The sequence below is a fragment of the Somniosus microcephalus genome, chromosome 12, assembly GCF_052327205.1.
Source record: "Somniosus microcephalus isolate GS21.2 chromosome 12, FLI_Smic_1.0, whole genome shotgun sequence".
NCBI lineage: Eukaryota > Metazoa > Chordata > Chondrichthyes > Squaliformes > Somniosidae > Somniosus > Somniosus microcephalus.
This window is the reverse complement of record NC_140998.1, coordinates 218,147,259-218,170,347: the sequence shown is the minus strand read 5'-3', so window position 1 is coordinate 218,170,347 and position 23,089 is coordinate 218,147,259. Positions and strand designations below refer to the sequence as shown.

The window sequence follows — 23,089 nt, the reverse complement described above, 5'->3', positions numbered from 1 at the left end:
AAGTGCGGTGCCCAGAATTGGACACAATACTCCCAGTTGAGGCTGAGCCAGTGTTTTATAAAGGTTCATCATAACTTCCTTGCTTTTGTACTCTCTGCCTCTATTTATGAAGCCCAGGATCCCGTATGCTGCTTTAACCGCTTTCTCAACCTGCCCTGCCACCTTCAACGATTTGTGCACATATACCCCCAGGTCTCTCTGTTCGTGCGCCCCCTTTAGGATTGTACCCTGTGGTTTATATTGCCTCTCCGCGTTCTTCCAACCAAAAAGTATCACTTCGCACTTTTCTGCGTTAAATTTCATCTGCCCGTTCCCGCAGCCTGTCTGTGTCCTCCTGAAGTCTGTAATCCCTCTCCTCGCTGCACCGCCAAGTTTTGTATCATCCGCAAAATTTGGAAATTGTGCCTTGTACGTCCAAGTCATTAATTAATTAATTAATATATATCAAGAAAAGCATTGTTTTAAACGCACTTTTAAGTGACCCCTGGTCCTCAACTTTAGAAAAAAAACACGAGGTTTGTAAATGAGATTTTATTTAAAAGATAAAAAGGATCTTTAACGCTGGCTGTGAAATTCCTGGCTCGCTGAGTCATGTTACAGAAGAGCCACATTGACTGATGGTGGGTGCCAGCACTAAAGATGGCGCGGCCCAGCGGGTGAGGCGTGGTTTTTTTTTTGCCAGTAGGAAAGATGGCGCGGCCGGAAGTGGTCCGGGCTGAGCCGGCGTGCCTCTAGTGGGGGTTCCGGATGCCGGTTCTGGCTCTTTGTTTCCGCCGCTGCTCCGGCCTCATGTCGCGGCCCAGGATCGGCACCCACAACGGCACCTTCCACTGCGACGAGGCGCTGGCCTGCTTCCTTCTGCGGCTGCTGCCCGAATATCAGGTGAGGCCAGGGGGCCTGGGGCTCGATTTACTGGGAGGATGGGAGTCAGGGTACCCCCCAGGAATTAGCAATTGGTACTTGGTGTCAGGGTTCCCCCCAGGAATTAGCAATTGGTACTTGGTGTCAGGGTTCCCCCCCAGGAATTAGCAATTGGTACTTGGTGTCAGGGTATCCCCCAGGACTTGGTACTTGGTGTCTCTGGGGGTTCCCCCTCCTCAGGAATTGGTACTTGGTGTCTCTGGGGTCCCCCCAGGAATTAGCAATTGGTACTTGGTGTCAGGGTTCCCCCCAGGACTTGGTACTTGGTGTCTCTGGGGGTTCCCCCGCCCCAGGAATTGCTACTGGGTGTCTCTGGGGGTTTCCCCTCCCCAGAACTTGGTGTCTCTAGGGGTTCCCCCTCCCCAGGACTTAGTACTTGGTGTCTCTGGGGTTCCCCCTCCCCAGAACTTGGTGTCTCTGGGGGTCCCCCCAGGAATTAGCAATTGGTACTTGGTGTCTCTGGGGTTCCCCTCCCCAGGAATTGGTACTTGGTGTCTCTGGGGGATCCCCTTCCCCATACTTGGTGTCTCTGGGGGTCCCCTTCCCCAGGACTTGGTACTTGGCATCTCCCGGGGTTACCCCCAGGACTCGGCCTCTCCAGGGTTCTCCAGGACTTGGTACTTGGTGTCTCTGCACAGAATCGCTGTTTATTCAGGGTAAGGATCACTCACTGTGTAACTGTACAAAGTCACTGTTTATTCAGGGTAAGGATCACTCACTGTGTAACTGTACATAACCCTGCTTTCTCCCCATACCCCTTGATCCCTTTAGCCTTAAGAAATATATCCAACTCCTTCTTGAATATATTTGTGAATTGGCCTCTACTACCTTCTGTGGTAGAGAATTCCACAGGTTCACCACTCTGGGTGAAGAAATTCCTCCTCATTTCTGTCCTAAATGGCTTACCCCTTATCCTTAGACTGTGACCCCTGGTTCTGGACTCCCCGACCATCGGGAACATCCTTCCTGCATCTAGTCTGTCCAATCCTGTTAGAATTTTATAAGTTTCTATGAGATCACCTTTCATTCTTCTAAACTCCAGCGAGTACAAGCCCAATTGACCCAATCTCTCCTCATACGTCATTCCTGCCATCCCAGGTATCAGCCTGGTGAATCTTCGCTGAACTCCTTCCATGGCAAGAATGTCCTTCCTCAGATAAGGCGACCAAAACTGCACACAAGACTCAAGATGTGGTCTCACCAAGGCCCTGTATAACTGCAGCAAGACATCCTTGTTCCTGTACTCAAACCCCCTCACTACGAAGGCCAACATACCATTTGCCTTCTTAACCGCCTGCTGCACCTGCATGCTTACCTTCAGCGACTGGTGCACAAGGACACCCAGGTCTCGTTGCATTTCCCCTTCTCCCAATCTATTGCCATTCAGATAATAATCTGCCTTCCTGTTTTTGCCACCAAAGTGGATAACCTCGCATTTATCCACATTATACTGCATCTGCCATGCTTTTGCCCAATCGCCCAACCTGTCCAAATCATCCTGGAGTTTCTCGGCATCCTCCTCACAGCACACACACCCACCCAGCTTTGTGTCGTCTGCAAATCTGGAGATATTACATCTAGTTCCCTTGTCTAGATCATTAATATATATTGTGAATAGCTGGGGCCCAAGGACCGATCCCTGCGGTACCCCACTAGTCACTGCCTGCCACTCGGAAAAAGACCCCTTTATTCCAACTCTCTGCTTTCTGTCTGCCAACCAGTTCTCTATCCAAGTCAATACCTTGCCCCCAATCCCATGTGCCTTAACTTTACACGCTAATCTCTTATGTGGGACCTTATCGAAAGCCTTCTGAAAGTCCAAATACACCACATCCACTGGTTCTCCCTTATTAATTTTACCAATTGCATCCTCAAAAAATTCCAGTAGATTAGTCAAGCACGATTTACCTTTTGTAAATCCATGTTGACTTTGTCCGATCCTGTCACTGTTTTCCAAGTGCTCTGCTATTACATCTTTTATAATGGACTCTAGCATTTTCCCCACTACCGATGTCAGGCTTACCGGTCTGTAATTCCCCGTTTTCTCTCTACCACCTTTTTTGAATAGTGGGGTAACATTAGCTACCCTCCAATCCATGGGTACTGTTCCAGATTATATCGAATGCTGGAAGATGATCAGCAAAGCATCAACTATTTCTAGGGCCACTTCCTTAAGTCCTCTAGGATGTCGATTATCAGGCCCTGGGGATTTATCGGCCTTCAATCCCATCAAGTTCCCTAGCACCATTACCCTACAAATACTGATTTCTTTCAGTTCCTCCCTTTCATCAGACCCTATGTTCCCCGGCATCTCTGGGAGATTATTTGTGTCCTCCTTTGTGAAGACAGAACCAAAATATGTATTTAATTGGTCTGCCATTTCTTTGTTCCCCATTATAAATTCCCCTGATTCTGACTGCAAAGGACCTACGAGTCACTGTTTATTCAGGGTAAGGGTTACTTGCTGTGTAACTGTACAGAGTCACTGTTTATTCAGGGTAAGGGTCACTCGCTGTGTAACTGTACAGAGTTACTGTTTATTCAGGGTAAGGGTCACTCACTAACTGTACAGAGTCACTGTTTATTCAGGGTAAGGGTCACTCACTGTGTAACTGTACAGAGTCACTGTTTATTCAGGGTAAGGGTCGCTCACTGTAACTGTACAGAGTCACTGTTTATTCAGGGTAAGGGTCACTCACTAACTGTACAGAGTCACTGTTTATTCAGGGTAAGGGTCACTCACTGTGTAACTGTACAGAGTCACTGTTTATTCAGGGTAAGGATCGCTCACTAACTACGGAGTCGCTGTTTATTCAGGGTAAGGGTCACTCGCTGTGTAACTACAGAGTCACTGTTTATTCAGGGTAAGGGTCACTCGCTGTGTAACTGTACAGAGTCACTGTTTATTCAGGGTAAGGGTCACTCACTGTAACTACAGATTCACTGTTTATTCAGGGTAAGGGTCACTCACTGTAACTGTACAGAGTCACTGTTTATTCAGGGTAAGGGTCACTCGCTGTGTAACTGTACAGAGTCACTGTTTATTCAGGGTAAGGGTCACTCACTGTAACTGTACAGAGTCACTGTTTATTCAGGGTAAGGGTCACTCACTGTAACTGTACAGATTCACTGTTTATTCAGGGTAAGGGTCACTCACTGTAACTCTACAGAGTCACTGTTTATTCAGGGTAAGGGTCACTCGCTGTGTAACTACGGAGTCGCTGTTTATTCAGGGTAAGGGTCACTCACTGTAACTGTACAGAGTCACTGTTTATTCAGGGTAAGGGTCACTCACTAACTGTACAGAGTCACTGTTTATTCAGGGTAAGGGTCACTCACTGTGTAACTGTACAGAGTCACTTTATTCAGAGTAAGGGTCACTCACTGTATAACTGTACAGAGTCACTGTTTATTCAGAGTAAGGGTCACTCACTGTAACTGTACATAGTCACTGTTTATTCAGGGTAAGGATCACTCACTGTGTAACTGTACAGAGTCACTTTATTCAGAGTAAGGGTCACTCACTGTATAACTGTACAGAGTCACTGTTTATTCAGAGTAAGGGTCACTCACTGTAACTGTACAGAGTCACTGTTTATTCAGGGTAAGGGTCACTCACTGTGTAACTGTACAGAGTCACTGTTTATTCAGGGTAAGAGTCACTCACTGTAACTGTAGAGAGTCACTGTTTATTCAGGGTAAGGGTCACTCACTGTAACTGTACGGAGTCACTGTTTATTCAGGGTAAGGGTCACTCACTGTAACTGTACAGAGTCACTGTTTATTCAGAGTAAGGGTCACTCACTGTATAACTGTACGGAGTCACTGTTTATTCAGGGTAAGGGTCACTCACTGTAACTGTACAGAGTCACTGTTTATTCAGAGTAAGGGTCACTCGCTGTGTAACTGTACGGAGTCACTGTTTATTCAGGGTAAGAGTCACTCACTGTAACTGTACAGAGTCGCTGTTTATTCAGGGTAAGGGTCACTCACTGTAACTGTACAGAGTCACTGTTTATTCAGGGTAAGGGTCACTCACTGTAACTGTACAGAGTCACTGTTTATTCAGGGTAAGGGTCACTCACTAACTGTACAGAGTCACTGTTTATTCAGGGTAAGGGTCACTCACTAACTGTACAGAGTCACTGTTTATTCAGGGTAAGGGTCACTCACTGTGTAACTGTACAGAGTCACTGTTTATTCAGGGTAAGGGTCACTCACTGTGTAACTGTACAGAGTCACTTTATTCAGGGTAAGGATCACTCGCTGTATAACTGTACATAGTCACTGTTTATTCAGGGTAAGGGTCACTCACTAACTGTACAGTCACTGTTTATTCAGGGTAAGGGTCACTCACTGTGTAACTGTACAGAGTCACTGTTTATTCAGGGTAAGGGTCACTCACTGTAACTGTACAGAGTCACTGTTTATTCAGGGTAAGGGTCACTCACTGTAACTGTACAGATTCACTGTTTATTCAGGGTAAGGGTCACTCACTGTAACTGTACAGAGTCACTGTTTATTCAGGGTAAGGGTCACTCGCTGTGTAACTACGGAGTCGCTGTTTATTCAGGGTAAGGGTCACTCACTGTAACTGTACAGAGTCACTGTTTATTCAGGGTAAGGGTCACTCACTAACTGTACAGAGTCACTGTTTATTCAGGGTAAGGGTCACTCACTGTGTAACTGTACAGAGTCACTTTATTCAGAGTAAGGGTCACTCACTGTATAACTGTAGAGTCACTGTTTATTCAGAGTAAGGGTCACTCACTGTAACTGTACATAGTCACTGTTTATTCAGGGTAAGGATCACTCACTGTGTAACTATACAGAGTCACTTTATTCAGAGTAAGGGTCACTCACTGTATAACTGTACAGAGTCACTGTTTATTCAGAGTAAGGGTCACTCACTGTAACTGTACAGAGTCACTGTTTATTCAGGGTAAGGGTCACTCACTGTGTAACTGTACAGAGTCACTGTTTATTCAGGGTAAGAGTCACTCACTGTAACTGTAGAGAGTCACTGTTTATTCAGGGTAAGGGTCACTCACTGTAACTGTACGGAGTCACTGTTTATTCAGGGTAAGGGTCACTCACTGTAACTGTACAGAGTCACTGTTTATTCAGAGTAAGGGTCACTCACTGTATAACTGTACGGAGTCACTGTTTATTCAGGGTAAGGGTCACTCACTGTAACTGTACAGAGTCACTGTTTATTCAGAGTAAGGGTCACTCGCTGTGTAACTGTACGGAGTCACTGTTTATTCAGGGTAAGGGTCACTCACTAACTGTTTATTCAGGGTAAGGGTCACTCACTAACTGTGCAGAGTCACTTTATTCAGGGTAAGGGTCACTCACTGTAACTGTACAGAGTCGCTGTTTATTCAGGGTAAGGGTCACTCACTGTAACTGTACAGAGTCACTGTTTATTCAGGGTAAGGGTCACTCACTGTAACTGTACAGAGTCACTGTTTATTCAGGGTAAGGGTCACTCACTAACTGTACAGAGTCACTGTTTATTCAGGGTAAGGGTCACTCACTAACTGTACAGAGTCACTGTTTATTCAGGGTAAGGGTCACTCACTGTGTAACTGTACAGAGTCACTGTTTATTCAGGGTAAGGGTCACTCACTGTGTAACTGTACAGAGTCACTTTATTCAGAGTAAGGGTCACTCACTGTATAACTGTACAGAGTCACTGTTTATTCAGAGTAAGGGTCACTCACTGTAACTGTACATAGTCACTGTTTATTCAGGGTAAGGATCACTCACTGTGTAACTGTACAGAGTCACTTTATTCAGAGTAAGGGTCACTCACTGTAACTGTACAGAGTCACTGTTTATTCAGGGTAAGGGTCACTCACTGTGTAACTGTACAGAGTCACTGTTTATTCAGGGTAAGAGTCACTCACTGTAACTGTAGAGAGTCACTGTTTATTCAGGGTAAGGGTCACTCACTGTAACTGTACGGAGTCACTGTTTATTCAGGGTAAGGGTCACTCACTGTAACTGTACAGAGTCACTGTTTATTCAGAGTAAGGGTCACTCACTGGATAACTGTACGGAGTCACTGTTTATTCAGGGTAAGGGTCACTCACTGTAACTGTACAGAGTCACTGTTTATTCAGAGTAAGGGTCACTCGCTGTGTAACTGTACGGAGTCACTGTTTATTCAGGGTAAGGGTCACTCACTAACTGTTTATTCAGGGTAAGGGTCACTCACTAACTGTGCAGAGTCACTTTATTCAGGGTAAGGGTCACTCACTGTAACTGTACAGAGTCGCTGTTTATTCAGGGTAAGGGTCACTCACTGTAACTGTACAGAGTCACTGTTTATTCAGGGTAAGGGTCACTCACTGTAACTGTACAGAGTCACTGTTTATTCAGGGTAAGGGTCACTCACTAACTGTACAGAGTCACTGTTTATTCAGGGTAAGGGTCACTCACTAACTGTACAGAGTCACTGTTTATTCAGGGTAAGGGTCACTCACTGTGTAACTGTACAGAGTCACTGTTTATTCAGGGTAAGGGTCACTCACTGTGTAACTGTACATAGTCACTGTTTATTCAGGGTAAGGATCACTCGCTGTGTAACTGTACAGTCACTGTTTATTCAGGGTAAGGGTCACTCACTGTAACTGTACAGAGTCACTGTTTATTCAGGGTAAGGGTCACTCACTGTAACTGTACAGAGTCACTGTTTATTCAGGGTAAGGGTCACTCACTGTAACTGTACAGAGTCACTGTTTATTCAGGGTAAGGGTCACTCGCTGTGTAACTGTACGGAGTCACTGTTTATTCAGGGTAAGGGTCACTCACTAACTGTTTATTCAGGGTAAGGGTCACTCACTAACTGTGCAGAGTCACTTTATTCAGGGTAAGGGTCACTCACTGTAACTGTACAGAGTCGCTGTTTATTCAGGGTAAGGGTCACTCACTGTAACTGTACAGAGTCACTGTTTATTCAGGGTAAGGGTCACTCACTGTAACTGTACAGAGTCACTGTTTATTCAGGGTAAGGGTCACTCACTAACTGTACAGAGTCACTGTTTATTCAGGGTAAGGGTCACTCACTAACTGTACAGAGTCACTGTTTATTCAGGGTAAGGGTCACTCACTGTGTAACTGTACAGAGTCACTGTTTATTCAGGGTAAGGGTCACTCACTGTGTAACTGTACATAGTCACTGTTTATTCAGGGTAAGGATCACTCGCTGTGTAACTGTACAGTCACTGTTTATTCAGGGTAAGGGTCACTCACTGTGTAACTGTACAGAGTCACTGTTTATTCAGGGTAAGGGTCACTCACTGTAACTGTACAGAGTCACTGTTTATTCAGGGTAAGGGTCACTCACTGTAACTGTACAGAGTCACTGTTTATTCAGGGTAAGGGTCACTCACTGTGTAACTACAGAGTCACTGTTTATTCAGGGTAAGGGTCACACTATCACTGTACAGAGTCACTGTTTATTCAGGGTAAGGGTCACTCAATGTGTAACTGTACAGAGTCACTGTTTATTCAGGTTAAGGGTCACTCACTGTGTAACTGTACAGGGTCACTGTTTATTCAGGGTAAGGGTCACTCACTGTAACTGTACAGGGTCACTGTTTATTCAGGGTAAGAGTCACTCACTGTAACTGTACAGTCACTGTTTATTCAGGGTAAGGGTCACTCACTAACTGTACAGAGTCACTGTTTATTCAGGGTAAGGGTCACTCACTGTGTAACTGTACAGTCGCTGTTTATTCAGGGTAAGGGTCACTCACTAACTGTGCAGAGTCACTGTTTATTCAGGGTAAGGGTCACTCACTGTAACTGTACAGAGTCACTGTTTATTCAGGGTAAGGGTCACTCACTGTGTAACTGTACAGAGTCGCTGTTTATTCAGGGTAAGGGTGACTCTGTGTCTCGTTCCCAGAATGCGGAGATAATTCGAACGCGGGATCCTGAACTGCTGGCGAAGTGTGAGCTGGTGGTGGACGTGGGAGGGGTGTATGACCCTGAGAGGCACCGATATGACCACCATCAGAGGTAAGCATAGCCTGCCCATCGCAGATAGCGAGATATAAAGCTCCTGCACAACACCAGTGTACACGGAGGGAGCAGGTAGACTCTCAGCATCTACCCGGTCAATCCCCTTCAGAATATTGTATGTTTCAATGAGATCACCTCTCATTCTTCTGAACTCCAGAGAGCTTAGGTCCAATCTATTGAATCTCTCGTCATAGGACAATCCCCTCATCCCAGGAATCAATCTAGTGAACCTTCGTTGCACTGCCTCTAGGGCATGTATGTCCTTCCTTAGATAAGGAGACCAGAACTGTGCACAGTACTCCAGGTGTGGTCTCACCAAGGCCCTGTACAATTGGAGCAAGACTTCCTCACTCTTATACTCCAACCCCCTTGCAATAAAGGCTAACCTAACATTTGCCTTCCTAATTGCTTGCTGTACCTGCATGTTAACTTTCTGTGATTTGTGTACAAGGACATCCAAATCCCTCTGAACATCAACATTAAAAAAATATTCTGCTGCTCCATTCTTCCTACCGAAGTGAATAACCTCACATTTCCCCATTTTATACTCCACCTGCCACCTTACTGCCCACTCCCTGTCTATATCCCTCTGAGGCCTCTTTGTGTCCTCCTCACAGCTTACTTTCCCACCTAGCTTTGTATCATCATGCAACCTTGGATACATTACACTCGGTCCCCTCATCTAAGTCATAGTCATAACGGCACAGAAGGCCATTCGGCCCATCGAGTCCGTGCCGGCTCTCTCTCTCGAGCGATCCAGTCAGTCCCATTCCCCCCCGCTCTCTCCCCGTAGCCCTGCAAGTTTATTTCCCTCAAGTGCCTACCCAGCCTCCCCTTGAAAACATCGAGTGTCTCCGCTTCCACCACTTCCGTCGGCAGCGAGTTCCAGGTCATCACCACTCGCTGCGTAAAAAAGTTTTTCCTCACATCCCCCCCCCCGTATCTCTTGCCCAAAACCTTAAATCTGTGTCCCCTAGTCCTTGTACCATCAACTAGTGGGAACAGCCTTTCCCCATCTAGCCTATCCAAACCTGTCATAATCTTGTACACCTCGATCAAATCACCCCTCAACCTCCTTTGCACTAATGAAAACAAATCCAGCTTCTCCAACCTGTCCGTGTAGCTAAGATCCCCCCCATCCCCGGAACCATTCTGGTAAATCTCCTCTGCACCCTCTCAAGGGCCTTCACATCCTTCCTAAAGTGTGGTGACTAGAACTGGATGCAATACTCCAGTTGTGGCCTAACCAGCGCTTTATAAAGGTTCAGCATAAACTTCTCTACTTTTGTACTCAATACCTCTATTTATGAAGCCCAAGATTCCATATGCTTTGTTAACCACTCTCTCAACATGTCCTGCCACCTTCAGGGACCTATACACATTAACTCTCAGGTCCCTCTGTCCCTGCACACTCTTTAAAACTGTGCCATGAAGTGTATATTGCCTCTCCCTGTTCCTTCTGCCAAAATGCATCACCTCACACTTCTCTGTATTAAATTGCATCTGCCACTTGTCTGCCCATTCTGCTAGCCTTTCTATGTCCTGTTGCAGTCATTAATATAGATTGTAAATCTCAATGACCGCTGCCAACGAATGGGAAGTCGCACAGAAGCGTTTTGCGGTGATTTAATAATAATGTATATAATAATATCACGGGTTGGTTTAAGTGTTCATGTATAGTCGTTTCCCGGGGGGGGGGGTCGCGGAGATTTATTTGTTTGGTAGAAATGCATTAAACTCATCATTAACCTTCACACTTACCAACAACAACCTGTACTTATGTAGCGCCCTTAACGTCGTGAAACGTTGCGAGGCGCTGCACTGGAATATTTTAAGAGAAAAAATTTGACACGAGCCACATAAGGAGAAATTAGGGCAGGTGACCAAAAGCTTGGTCAAAGAGGGAGTTTTAAGGAGCGTCTTAAAGGAGAGAGAGGCGGAGAGGTTTACATAAGAACATAAGAAATAGGAGCAGGAGTAGGCCAATCGGCCCCTCGAGCCTGCTCCGCCATTCAATAAGATCATGGCTGATCTGATCCTAACCGCCAATCCACTATCACAGAACCATCTCCTGAATCTAACAGAATTAGACACACGAAATAGGAGCAGGATCAGGCTACACGGCCCCTGGGCCCGCTCCGCCACCCACAGGGCCATGTCCGATCCGAACCTAGACTCATGTCCAAATTCCTGCCCGCTCCCCGTAACCCTTAATTCCCTTTGCTTCTAGGAAACTGTCTATTTCTGTTTTAAATTTATGTAATGATGTAGCTTCTACAGCTTTTTGGGGCAGCATATTCCATGGACCTACCACCCTCTAAGTGAAGTAGTTCCTCCTCATCTTAGTTTTGAAAGAGCAGCCCCTTATTCTACGACTATGCCCCCTAATTCTAGTTTCACCCATCATCGGGAACATCCTCCCCGCATCCACCCGATCCAACCCCTTCACAATCTTATATGTTTCAATAAGATCGCCTCTCATTCTTCTGAACTCCAATGAGTAGAGTCCCAATCTACTCAACCTCTCCTCATATGTCCATCCCCTCATCCCCGGGATTAACCGAGTGAACCTTCTTTGTACTGACTCGAGAGCAAGTATGTCTTTTCTTAAGTATGGACACCAAAACTGTACGCAGTATTCCAGGTGCGGTCTCACCAATACCTTGTACAACTGAAGCAATACCTCCCTATTTTTATATTCTATCCCCCTAGCAATGAAAGCCAACATTCCATTGGCCTTCTTAATCACTTGCTGCGCCTGCATACTAACCTTTTGAGTTTCGTGCACCAGGACCCCCAGATCCCTTTGTACTTCAGTACTTTCCAGTTTCTTGCCATTAAGATAATAACTTGCTCTACGATTTTTCCTGCCAAAGTGCATAACCTCACACTTTCCAGTATTGTATTCCATCTGCCAAATCCCTGCCCACTTACTTAGCCTGTCTATGTCCCCTTGCAGGTTTTTTATGTCCTCCTCACTCACTACTTTCCCTCCCATCTTAGTATCATCTGCAAACTTTGATATGTTACACTCGGTCCCCTCCTCCAAATCGTTAATGTAGATTGTAAAGAGTTGGGGACCCAGCACTGACCCCTGCGGAACACCACTAGTTACTGATTGCCAGTCTGAGAATGAACCATTTATCCCAACTCTCTGCCTTCTGTTGCAGGGAATTCCAGAGCTTAGGGCCCAGGCGGCTGAAGACACGGCCACCAATGGTTGAGCGATTATAACAGAATTAGAGGAGCGCGGATATGTGGGGCTGAAGGAGATTACAGAGATAGGGAGGGGCGAGGAGGGCCATGGAAGGATTTGAAAACAAGGATGAGAATTTTGAAATCGAGGCGCTGCTTAACCAGGAGCCAGTGTAGGTCAGCGAGCACAGGGGGCGATGGGCGAACGGGACACGGTGCGAGTTAGGACACGGGCAGCCGAGTTTTGGACGACCTCAAGTTTATGTAGAGTAAAACGTGGGATTCCAGCCAGGAGTGCGCTGGAATAATCAAGTCTAGAGGTAACAAAGACATGGGTGAGGGTTTCAGCAGCGGATGAGCTGAGGCAAGGGCGGAGATGGGCAATGTTACGGAGGTGGATATAGGCGGTCTTTGTTATGAGGAGGAGGATGCCGAGAAACTCCAGTATGATTTGGACAGGTTGGGTGATTGGGCAGATGTATGGCAGATGCAGTATAATGTGGATAAATGCGAGATTATCCACTTTGGTGGCAAAAACAGGAAGGCAGATTATTATCTGAACGGCAATAGATTGGGAGAAGGGGAAGTGCAACGAGACCTGGGTGTCCTTGTGCACCAGTCGCTGAAGGTAAGCATGCAGGTGCAGCAGGCGGTTAAGAAGGCAAATGGTATGTTGGCCTTCGTAGCGAGAGGATTCGAGTACAGGAACAAGGATGTCTTGCTGCAGTTGTACAGGGCCTTGGTGAGACCACACCTTGAGTATTGTGTGCAGTTTTGGTCACTTTATCTGAGGAAGGATGTTCTTGCCATGGAGGGAGTGCAGCGAAGATTCACCAGGCTGATACCTGGGATGGCAGGAATGACGTATGAGGAGAGATTGGGTCAATTGGGCTTATACTCGCTGGAGTTTAGAAGAATGAGAGGGGATCTCATTGAAACTTATAAAATACTAACAGGACTAGACAGACTAGATGCAGGAAGGATGTTCCCGATGGCGGGGGAGTCCAGAACCAGGGGTCACAGTCTAAGGATAAGGGGTAAGCCATTTAGGACTGAGATGAGGAGGAATTTCTTCACCCAGAGAGTGGTGAACCTGTGGAATTCTCTACCACAGAAGTTGAGGCCAATTCATTAAATATATTCAAGGAGGAGTTAGATATATTTCTTAAGGCTAAAGGGATCAAGGGATATGGGGAGAAGGCAGGGACAGGGTACTGAATTTGGATGATCAGCCATGATCACATTGCAGGTTCGAGGGGCCGAATGGCCTACTCCTGCTCCTATCTTCTATGTGGTCGGAAGCTTATTTCCGGGTCAAATATGACACCAAGGTTGCGAACAGTGTGGTTCAGCCTCAGACAGACGTCAGGGAGAGGGATGGAGTCAGTGGCGAGGGAACGGAGGTTTGTGGCGGTGGACCGAAAACAATGGCTTCGCTCTTCCCATTATTTATTTGGAGAAAACTTCTGCTCATCCAGAACTGTCTGTCGGACAAGCAGTCTGACAACTTGGAGACGGTGGAGGGGTCGAGAGAAGGGGTGGTGAGGTGGAGCTGGGTGTCGTCAGCGTACATGTGGAAACTGACGCCGTGTTTTCGGATGATGTCGCCAAGGGGCAGCATGTAGATGAGAAATAGGAGGGGGGGCCACGGCTAGATCCTTGGGGAACACCAGAGGAAACGATGCGGGAGCGGGAAGAGAAGCCGCTGTAGGTGATTCTCTGGCTACGATTAGATAGATAAGAATGTTCACATTCACTGTTCACTTTACACTTGGGATCCTTTAGCATGGATTCAGTTTCTTTCAAAGCGAGCCGCCGAACTTTCTCCAGACGGCATGGCGTCCACGCTATTTTATAAAGTTTCATCCCGATTAAAATATTAATCGAACCCATACAAAGTAAGCACTTCCGATATAACTGTGACAGCCTCTTCACGGAGCAACGAGCATGGTTTCACCTAACAGGTTTTTTTTCCCCACTCAGAACCACCGAAAAATTGCACATGCGCAACCAATTCATTTAGTTGGCAGCAGTCACGTCTATTGTGAATAGCTCAGGCCCCAAGCACTGATCCTTGCGGCACCCCACTAGTTACAGCCTGCCAGCCCGAAAATGACCCGTTTACTCCTACTCTCTGTTTTCTGTCCATTAACCAATCCTCTATCCATGCTACTATATTACCCCCAATCCCATGAGCCGTAATCTTGTGTAACAACCTTTTATGTGGCACCTTATCGAATGCCTTCTGAAAACCCAAATACACTACATCTACTGGTTCCCCTTTATCTACCCTTGCAGTTACACTCTCAAAAAACTCTAACAGATTTGTCAAACACAATTTCCCTTTCATAAAACTGTGTTGATCCTGCCCAGTCATATTGTGATTTTCTAAGTGCCCTGTTACCATGTCCTTACTAATGGATTCCAGCATTTTCCCTACAACTGATGTCAGGCTAACTGGCCTGTGGTTCCCTGTTTCCTCTCACTATTCTGTGTAACAGGCTCGAGGGGCTGAACGGCCTCCTCCTGATCCTGTGCAACAGGCTCGAGGGGGCTGAATGGCCTTCTCCTGTTCCTAATGTAACAGGCTCGAGGAGCTGAATGGCCTCCTCCTGTTCCTGTGTAACAGGCTCGAGGGGGGCTGAACGGCCTCCTCCTGTTCCTAATATAACAGGCTCGAGGGGGGCTGAACGGCCTCCTGTTGTGGTGATCTCTGCCTCCTCGATCCTCACCGTCTGCTTTTTCCGCAGGTCTTTCTCGGAGAGTATGTCCACGCTGAGGCCGGAGTCCCGCTGGGTGACCAAGCTGAGTAGCGCCGGGCTCGTCTACCTCCACTTCGGGAGACGGATCCTGGCCCAGGTCCTGCAGCTGGACGGGACCGACCCGCAACTGGCCGTGCTCCACGACAAGGTGGGTGAGGAGCCCGGGGAGGGCCGGGCCGAGCTGCTCGCCGGTGGAAATCCCGAGTCCCGCGCGCGGGTGATCGCTGGGCAAACTTTGGTCCGCAGGTTTAACGGAGGGTTGGGGGAGAAGTCGGTGTAAAGGGACGGAGATTTGAGAGTTGAGGAGAGTTGTGTCTGAGGGTGATGGTGATATGGTGACATTCTGGGACCAGCCCTGTTTAACTGATCTCTGTGACTCTCTTCTCCTCCCCACCCTCCCTCCTCTTTCCCCCCCCACCTCCCTCCCTCCTCTTTCCCCCCTCTTCCTCCCCCTCCCTCCTCTTCCTCCCCCTCCCTCCTCTTCCTCCCCCCTCCCTCCTCTTCCTCCCCCTCCCTCCTCTTCCTCCCTCCTCTTCCTTCTTCCTCCCCCTCCCTCCTCTTCTCCCCCTCCCTCCTCTTCTCCCCCTCCCTCCTCTTCTCCCCCCCTCCCTCCTCTTCTCCCCCCCTCCCTCCTCTTCTCCCCCCCTCCCTCCTCTTCTCCCCCCCTCCCTCCTCTTCTCCCCCCCTCCCTCCTCTTCTCCCCCCCTCCCTCCTCTTCTCCCCCCCTCCCTCCTCTTCTCCCCCCCTCCCTCCTCTTCTCCCCCTCCCTCCTCTTCTCCCCCTCCTTCCTCCCTCCTCTTCTCCCCCTCCTTCCTCCCTCCTCTTCTCCCCCTCCTTCCTCCCTCCTCTTCCCCCCCTCCTTCCCTCCCCTTCCCCTCTTCCCTCCCTCCTCCTCTTCCCTCCCTCCTCCTCTGTGTCTCTCCCTCCGTGTCCCACAGCTTTACGAGAACTTTGTGGAGGAAATCGATGCGATCGATAACGGGATCTCTCAGTACGAGGGAGAGCCCCGATACACCATGAACACCAACCTGAGCTCCCGCATCGCACACCTCAACCCCCCCTGGAACGCAGAGGTTCAGGACACAGAGGTGAGCTGAAACAGATCATTTATCACATTGCTGTTTCCCACATTACAACAGAGACACTGCAAAAAGTGCTTTGGAACGTCCTGCTGTGGTGAAAGGCGCTGGAGAAATGCGAGTCTTTCTGCTTTTTTCTTTTCCTGCTGCTTTCTCTCCGGCCAGCGTATCTCACCCTGGTTCTTCTCCATTCCAGGCCGGATTCACCAAGGCCCTGAAACTGGTGGGCTCGGAGTTCCTGGACAGGCTGGAATTTTACCACAAGTCCTGGCTCCCGGCTCGGGCCCTGGTCGAGGATGCAATTCGGGGCCGGTTTAAGGTAAGTGCCCGGAGAGCGCACGGGGGTTACTGAGCAAGGACAGAGAGCCGGTGAGTGCATTCCTGGTTCAGTCCTGGTGGGTCCAGTGTCGGTTCTAGTCCAGTCCCGGTGGGTCCAGTGTCAGTCCTGGTCCAGTCCCAGTGATCCAGCGTCGGTCCTGGTCCAGTCCCGGTGGATCCCGTGTCAGTCCAGGTCCAGTCCCGGTGGATCCCATGTCAGCCCTGGTCCAGTCCCAGTGGGTCAGCCCAGCCCCAGTGATCCAGTGTCAGTCCTGGTCCAGTCCCGGTGATCCAGAGTCGGTCTGAGTCCCAGTTTTGCGCTCTCTCTTTCAGGAGGATGCGAGTGGGGAGATTGTGGTTCTGGTGAAGGGCGGCTGCCCGTGGAAGGAACATCTCTTCGAGCTGGAGAAGGAGCTGCAGGTCGACACACCCATCAAGTTTGTGCTGTTCACGGATCAGCAAGGTCAATGGCGGGTCCAGTGTGTGCCTCATAGACTTGGAACCTTCCACAACAGGTGGGGGTCACTGGGGATGCGGAGCACCGGTCACGAGGGGCAATTAAAGTGCCCGGGTATCTGTTATTCTATATATAAACCCCCCCCCCCCCGGACTAGATTCCAGTCTGTAACTCACTCCCGGGTATCTGTTATTCTATATATAAACCCCCCGATTAGATTCCAGTCTGTAACCAACTCCCGGGTATCCGTTATTCTATATATAAACCCCCCAAACCCCTCGATTAGATTCCAGCCTGTAACTCACTCCCGGGTATCTGTTATTCTATATATAAACCCCCCAAACCCCTCGACTAGATTCCAGTCTGTAACTCACTCCCGGGTATCTGTTATTCTATATATAAACCCCCGATTAGATTCCAGTCTGTAACCAACTCCCGGGTATCTGTTATTCTATATATAAACCACTCGATTAGATTCCAGTCTGTAACCAACTCCCGGGTATCTGTTATTCTATATATAAACCACTCGATTAGATTCCAGTCTGTAACCAACTCCCGGGTATCCGTTATTCTATATATAAACCCCCGAACCCCCCGATTAGATTCCAGCCTGTAACTCACTCCCGGGTATCTGTTATTCTATATATAAACTCCCCGAACCCCTGGATTCGATTCCAGCCTGTAACTCACTCCAGGGTATCTGTTATTCTATATATAAACCCCCCCCCGATTAGATTCCAGCCTGTAACTCACTCCTGGGTATCTGTTAATCTATATAAACCCCCCGAACCCCTGGATTAGACCCTGGCCTGTAACTCACTCACTCAGTCTGTGTGTATTCCAGGCTCTCGCTGCTGGAGGAATGGCAGGGGGTGAGAGACGCAGAGCTCTCCGCTCTCAGCGGGATAGCGGGCTGCATCTTCGTCCACGCCAGTGGATTCATCGGAGGGAACGTGACCAAGGAGGGGGCGCTGGAGATGGCGCGAGCGACCCTTCGCCGGGCAGCCGGGGTCAACGGGATGTGAGCGTGTGAACCGAGCTGATTGGCGCCGGCCGTCCCACGTGGAGTGCGAGAGCCGTGGCCGTCACTGGAACCTGTACAGAAATAAAATCTATTCATCAAACTGTGTGTGGTGTAGGCTGTGAGTCCTTTTAATAACCGATAGTAACAGGAGGAGGCCATTTAGCCCCCCTTGAGCCTGTTACATTAGGAACAGGAGGAGGCCATTCAGCCCCCCTCGAGCCTGTTACATTAGGAACAGGAGGAGGCCATTCAGCCCCTCGAGCCTGTTACATTAGGAACAGGAGGAGGCCATTCAGCCCCCCTCGAGCCTGTTACATTAGGAACAGGAGGAGGCCATTTAGCCCCCCTTGAGCCTGTTACATTAGGAACAGGAGGAGGCCATTCAGCCCCTCGAGCCTGTTACATTAGGAACAGGAGGAGGCCATTCAGCCCCTCGAGCCTGTTACATTAGGAACAGGAGGAGGCCATTCAGCCCACCTCGAGCCTGTTACATTAGGAACAGGAGGAGGCCATTCAGCCCCTCGAGCCCGTTACATCAGGAACAGGAGGCCATTCAGTCCCCCTCGAGCCTGTTACAGGAGGAGGCCATTCAGCCCCCCCCTTGAGACTGTTACATTAGGAACAGGAGGAGGCCATTCAGCCCCTCGAGCCTGTTCTGCCATTCAATGAGATTATGGCTGATCTGTGACCTAACTCCATCTACCCACCTTTGCCCCGTATCCCTTAATACCCTTTAGTTAACAGAAAGCTATCAATCTCAACTTTAAAATTGACCCCCCCAGTATCAATTGCCGTTTGCGGAAGAGAGTTCCAAACTTCTACCACCCTTAGTGTGTCGAAGTGTTTCCTAACTTCACCCCTGAAAGGTCTGGCTCTAATTGACTCTGTCCCCTAGTCCGAGACTCCCCAACCAGCGGAAACAGTTTCTCTCTCTCTACCCCATCAGTTCTCCTTAATATCCTGAAAACTTCAATCAGATCACCCCTTAACCTTCTAAGTTCCAGGGGATACAACCCTAGTTTGTGTAATCTCTCCTCGTAACTTAACCCCTTAGAGTCCGGGTATCATTCTGGTAAACCTGCGCTGCACTCCCTCCGAGGCCAATATATCCCTCCGAAGGTGTGGTGCCCAGAACTGCTCCCAGTGCTCCAGGTGTGGTCTGACCAGGGCTTTGTACAGCTGCAGCATAACTTCTACCCCCTTGTATTCTAGTCCTCCAGATATAAAGGCCAGCGTTCCATTAGCCTTTTTGATTATTTTCTGTATCTGTTCATGACATTTTAATGATCTACCTGGACCCCCCAAGTCTCTCTGGACATCCACTGTTTCTAGCTTTTCACCATTTAGAAAGTACTCGGTTATATCCTTCTTAGGTCCAAAGTGGATGATCTCACACTTACATTGAAATCCATTGGCCCATTCGCTTAATCTGTCGATATCCCTGTGTAATTTTATGCTTCCACCTACAGTGCCGCCTATCTTTGCGTCATCGGCAAATTAGATACGTGACTTTCTATCCTTTCATCTAAGTCGTTGCTGAATAGTTGAGGCCCTAAAACAGAGCCCTGCGAGACACCACTAGTGACATCCAGCCAATTTGTGTACCTCCCCATTATCCCTACTGTCTCCTGCCGCCCAGCTACTTTCCCAACCAGGTCAATAATTTCCCTTCAATTCCACGGGCTTCAAACTTAGTTTACAGTCTCTTATGCGGGACTTGATCAAATGCCTTCTGGAAGTACATATAAATAATCTGTCAATGCCTCTGTAATTTTCTGCTTTCATCTAGAGACACAGCAGGGACCACCCAACCACCCAGAGACAGCGTAGGGAACCCCCACTCCGCGCACACCCAGAGAGAGACAGAGCGCAGGGAACCCCCACTCCGCGCACACCCAGAGAGACAGCGTAGGGAACCCCCACTCCGCGCACACCCAGAGAGACAGCGTAGGGAACCCCCACTCCGCACACACCCAGAGACACAGCGTAGGGACCCCCCACTCCGCACAGACCACCCACAGAGACCCCCCCACACACCCAGAGAGAGACAGCGTAGGGAACCCCCACTCCACACACACCCAGAGAGACAGCGTAGGGAACCCCCACTCCGCGCACACCCAGAGAGAGCGTAGGGAACCCCCCCGCACCCAGAGAGACAGCGTAGGGAACCCCCACTCCGCGCACACCCAGAGAGAGCGTAGGGAACCCCCCCGCACCCAGAGAGACAGCGTAGGGAACCCCCACTCCGCGCACACCCAGAGAGAGACAGCGTAGGGACCCCCCACTCCATGCACACCCAGAGAGACAGATCGCACAGACCACCCACAAAGCGCAGGGACCCCCCACTCCGCGCAGACCACCCACAGAGCACAGAGACCTCCCCACACACCCAGAGAGAGACAGCGTATGGAACCCCCACTCCGCGCACACCCAGAGAGAGCGCGTAGGGAAACCCCCCCACTCCGCACACACCCAGAGAGAGACAGCGCAGGGAACCCCCACTCCACGCACACCCAGAGAGAGACAGCGTAGGGAACCCGCGCACACCGAGAGAGACAGCGTAGGGAACCCCCACTCTGCGCACACCCAGAGACAGATCGCACGGACCACCCGCAGACACAGAGCGCAGGGACCGCCTGCTCACAACGAGATCCCTGCACACACCCAGACCACCCCCCCCCCCCCCCCCCGCACACACCCAAATAGAGACAGCGTAGGGAACCCGCACTCCACACACACCCAGAGAGACAGATCGCAGGGACCGCCCCGCACACATTGAGACCCCCTGCACACACCCAGAGACACAGAACGCAGGGACCCCTCGCACCGACAGAGCAGGGTCCCCCTCGCTCTCCTGACATTCAGAGGCTACCGGTTGTTCTCAGTTTGCTAGTCAGTGTTTTTTTTAATTTCTGATACAATTCAGACAGATAAAATCAGCGACTCCTGCTGCCCTGGGTGATGGAGGCTGACAGGTCGCGGATCGAGGAGGGGAAGAGGCGGGAGCAGAGGCGCTCTCTGGGATAATCGCAGGAGGCGGTAGCAGAGAGGCTCCCTGGGATGATCGCAGGGGGTGAGAGGCTCCCCGAGGAGGTAGCCGGAGGGGAGAATCACAGGAGGTGGCTGGAGAGGAGAGGCTCCCTGGGGAGGTGGGCGGAGGGGAGAGGCTCCCTGGGGAGGTGGCCGGAGGAGAGAGGCTCCCTGGGATGATCACAGGAGGTGGCTGGAGGGGAGAGGCTGCCGGAGGGGAGGCGGAGAGAGGTTCCCCAGGGAGGTGGGCGGGAGGGTCACAGCTCGGAGAAGAGGTCACGAGACGCGCAGCTGCTGGAACAGACGAGGGCTGGGCTGCAGCCTGTGCTGGGCCGGAAGTGCTGGGCGATCACGAAGTAGAAGGGGATGTTGGAGATCCTGCCCGTGGACCAACCCTGCGAAGGAAGAAGAGAACAGAGATTAGGGGAGAGAGAGAACACACACCGCCAGTCCCGGGGTGGAGGGACGCGGCCCTCAGTCTGAGCGTCAGTTACAGGGGGGTCAGTCTCGGGGTCCAGTGTCAATCATTGGGTCAAGTGATTCGGCCCTCAGTCCGAGGGTCAGTGCCAGAGTCAGCCAGCGGTTCACTCCACAATAAACCTGTCCCCCCTGTCTCTTTAACTAGTCAGCTCCACGTCAAACAATGGATGGACTGTCTCTTTAAATAGCGGTCCGACGCCCCTGTGCAGCAGTCCCAGCACAGCTCACGGAGCCGAGGCGGGCGCGGCCCAACGTGGGAGGGATTCCCCCCCGTTCCCCCTCCCCCATCAGTCAGCCTGCGCTAACCTGGGGCTCACCTCTGGCCGTGACCCCCCGGGATCCTGAGGCCAATTACTGCACCCTCGGTACCGACCCCAGCAGAGATGGTTAGCTCAGCACAGAATGCGGTGGGGGGGGGGGGGGGGGGGGGGGGGGAGATCGGGTCACCGGCAGTTATTCGACTGCGAGGGGCATCACAGACCCGCATCTCCTTTCTAGGTGGGGGGTGTGTGAGGGTGGGATCGCGATCAGGATCTCTGGCTGATTTAATCCCTTCCTAGCTCAGGGGCACCGAGGGCCACGGTAGTCCCTAATGCCCCATCACCCCAGATCGGCACAGGCCGGGGCTGGAGCCTGGAGCCTTCCTGCTGTGGGTGTGTGGGGCTCAGTCTGTCCATTTGTTACAGAGAGGCGAGCGTGTTTAAGGAGGTGAACGGTGGATTATCGCAGAGTGGGGGGCGTGATCGGTGCTTACTTACCACAGTGAGCAGGGCTCCCTTGGCGAAGTTGGGATTGAAGCTGATGAACTGAGGAGTGGAACCTATTTCACTCTGAATGAAGCCACTGGGAGAGAAAAGGAGACAATGATCAGTAATTGAATCGACTCCCCCTGAATACAGACACTGAGGGGGGAGAGACGGTGAACACGCTGTTAACGGGAAACATATTACTACGCACCACGGCAGGAGCTCAAATACAGGCCACAGGCGGGTTTTAAAGACTGCTATCATCGGCATGGAGGTGGGGGGGACGTGATCACCTGGAACAAGACAAAAATGGAATGAGCTTCCCTCCTCCGGCAGAGGGAGGGGGAGAGAGAGAGAGACACACACAGACGGAGGGAGAGAGACACAGAGGGAGAGAGAGAGACACACAGACGGAGGGAGAGAGAGACACACAGAGGGGGAGAGAGAGAGAGAGAGACACGGAGAGAGAGAGAGAGAGACACACACAGGGGGAGAGAGAGAGAGACACACAGACGGAGGGAGAGAGAAACACACAGAGGGAGAGAGAGACACACACAGGGAGAGGGAGAGGACACACAGACGGAGGGAGAGAGAGAGAGACACACACAGAGGGAGAGAGAGACACAGAGGGAGGGAGAGAGACAGAGAGAGACACACACAGACGGAGGGAGAGAGACACACACAGTGGGAGAGAGAGAGACACAGTGGGAGAGAGAGAGACACACAGAGGGAGAGAGAGAGACACGGAGAGAGAGACACACACGGAGAGAGACACACAGAGGGAGAGAGAGAGACACACACAGAGGGAGAGAGAGAGACACAGTGGGAGAGAGAGAGACACACAGAGGGAGAGAGAGACACACACGGAGAGAGACACACACGGGGAGAGAGAGACGCACACACGGAGAGAGAGACACACGGAGAGAGACACACAGAGGGGAGAGAGAGAGACACACACAGAGGGAGAGAGAGAGACACAGAGGGAGAGAGAGACACACACGGAGAGAGACACACACAGGGAGAGAGACACACGGGGAGAGAGA

General features: G+C 50.2%; 2 protein-coding genes across 3 annotated transcripts in view; one reads left to right on the top strand and one right to left on the bottom strand.

Moving 5' to 3' along the window:
* The first annotated feature begins 729 nt into the window (after positions 1-729).
* LOC147110127 (MYG1 exonuclease-like) lies at positions 730-17,893 on the top strand. Its single transcript, XM_086004061.1, has 7 exons — positions 730-882; positions 8,840-8,952; positions 14,901-15,060; positions 15,851-16,000; positions 16,188-16,310; positions 16,643-16,824; positions 17,611-17,893. The coding sequence occupies exons 1-7, from the start codon at positions 748-750 to the stop codon at positions 17,789-17,791; spliced, it is 1,044 nt and encodes a 347-aa protein (XP_085860187.1). The 5' UTR covers positions 730-747; the 3' UTR covers positions 17,792-17,893.
* Positions 17,894-20,665: 2,772 nt separating this feature from the next.
* aaas (achalasia, adrenocortical insufficiency, alacrimia) overlaps positions 20,666-23,089 on the bottom strand; it is a 42,818-nt gene continuing 40,394 nt past the window's right edge. Inside the window, exons 14-16 of one of the 2 annotated variants that reach the window (XM_086004058.1) lie at positions 22,258-22,339; positions 22,059-22,143; positions 20,666-21,215 (exon numbers count right to left, since the gene is read on the bottom strand). In XM_086004058.1, coding sequence (XP_085860184.1) covers positions 21,078-21,215; positions 22,059-22,143; positions 22,258-22,339 — 305 coding nt within the window. In that variant the 3' untranslated portion in view covers positions 20,666-21,077. Of the gene's footprint in view, positions 21,216-22,058; positions 22,144-22,257; positions 22,340-23,089 lie in introns of those variants that run through there. The other variant, XM_086004059.1, reaches the window with a different exon arrangement.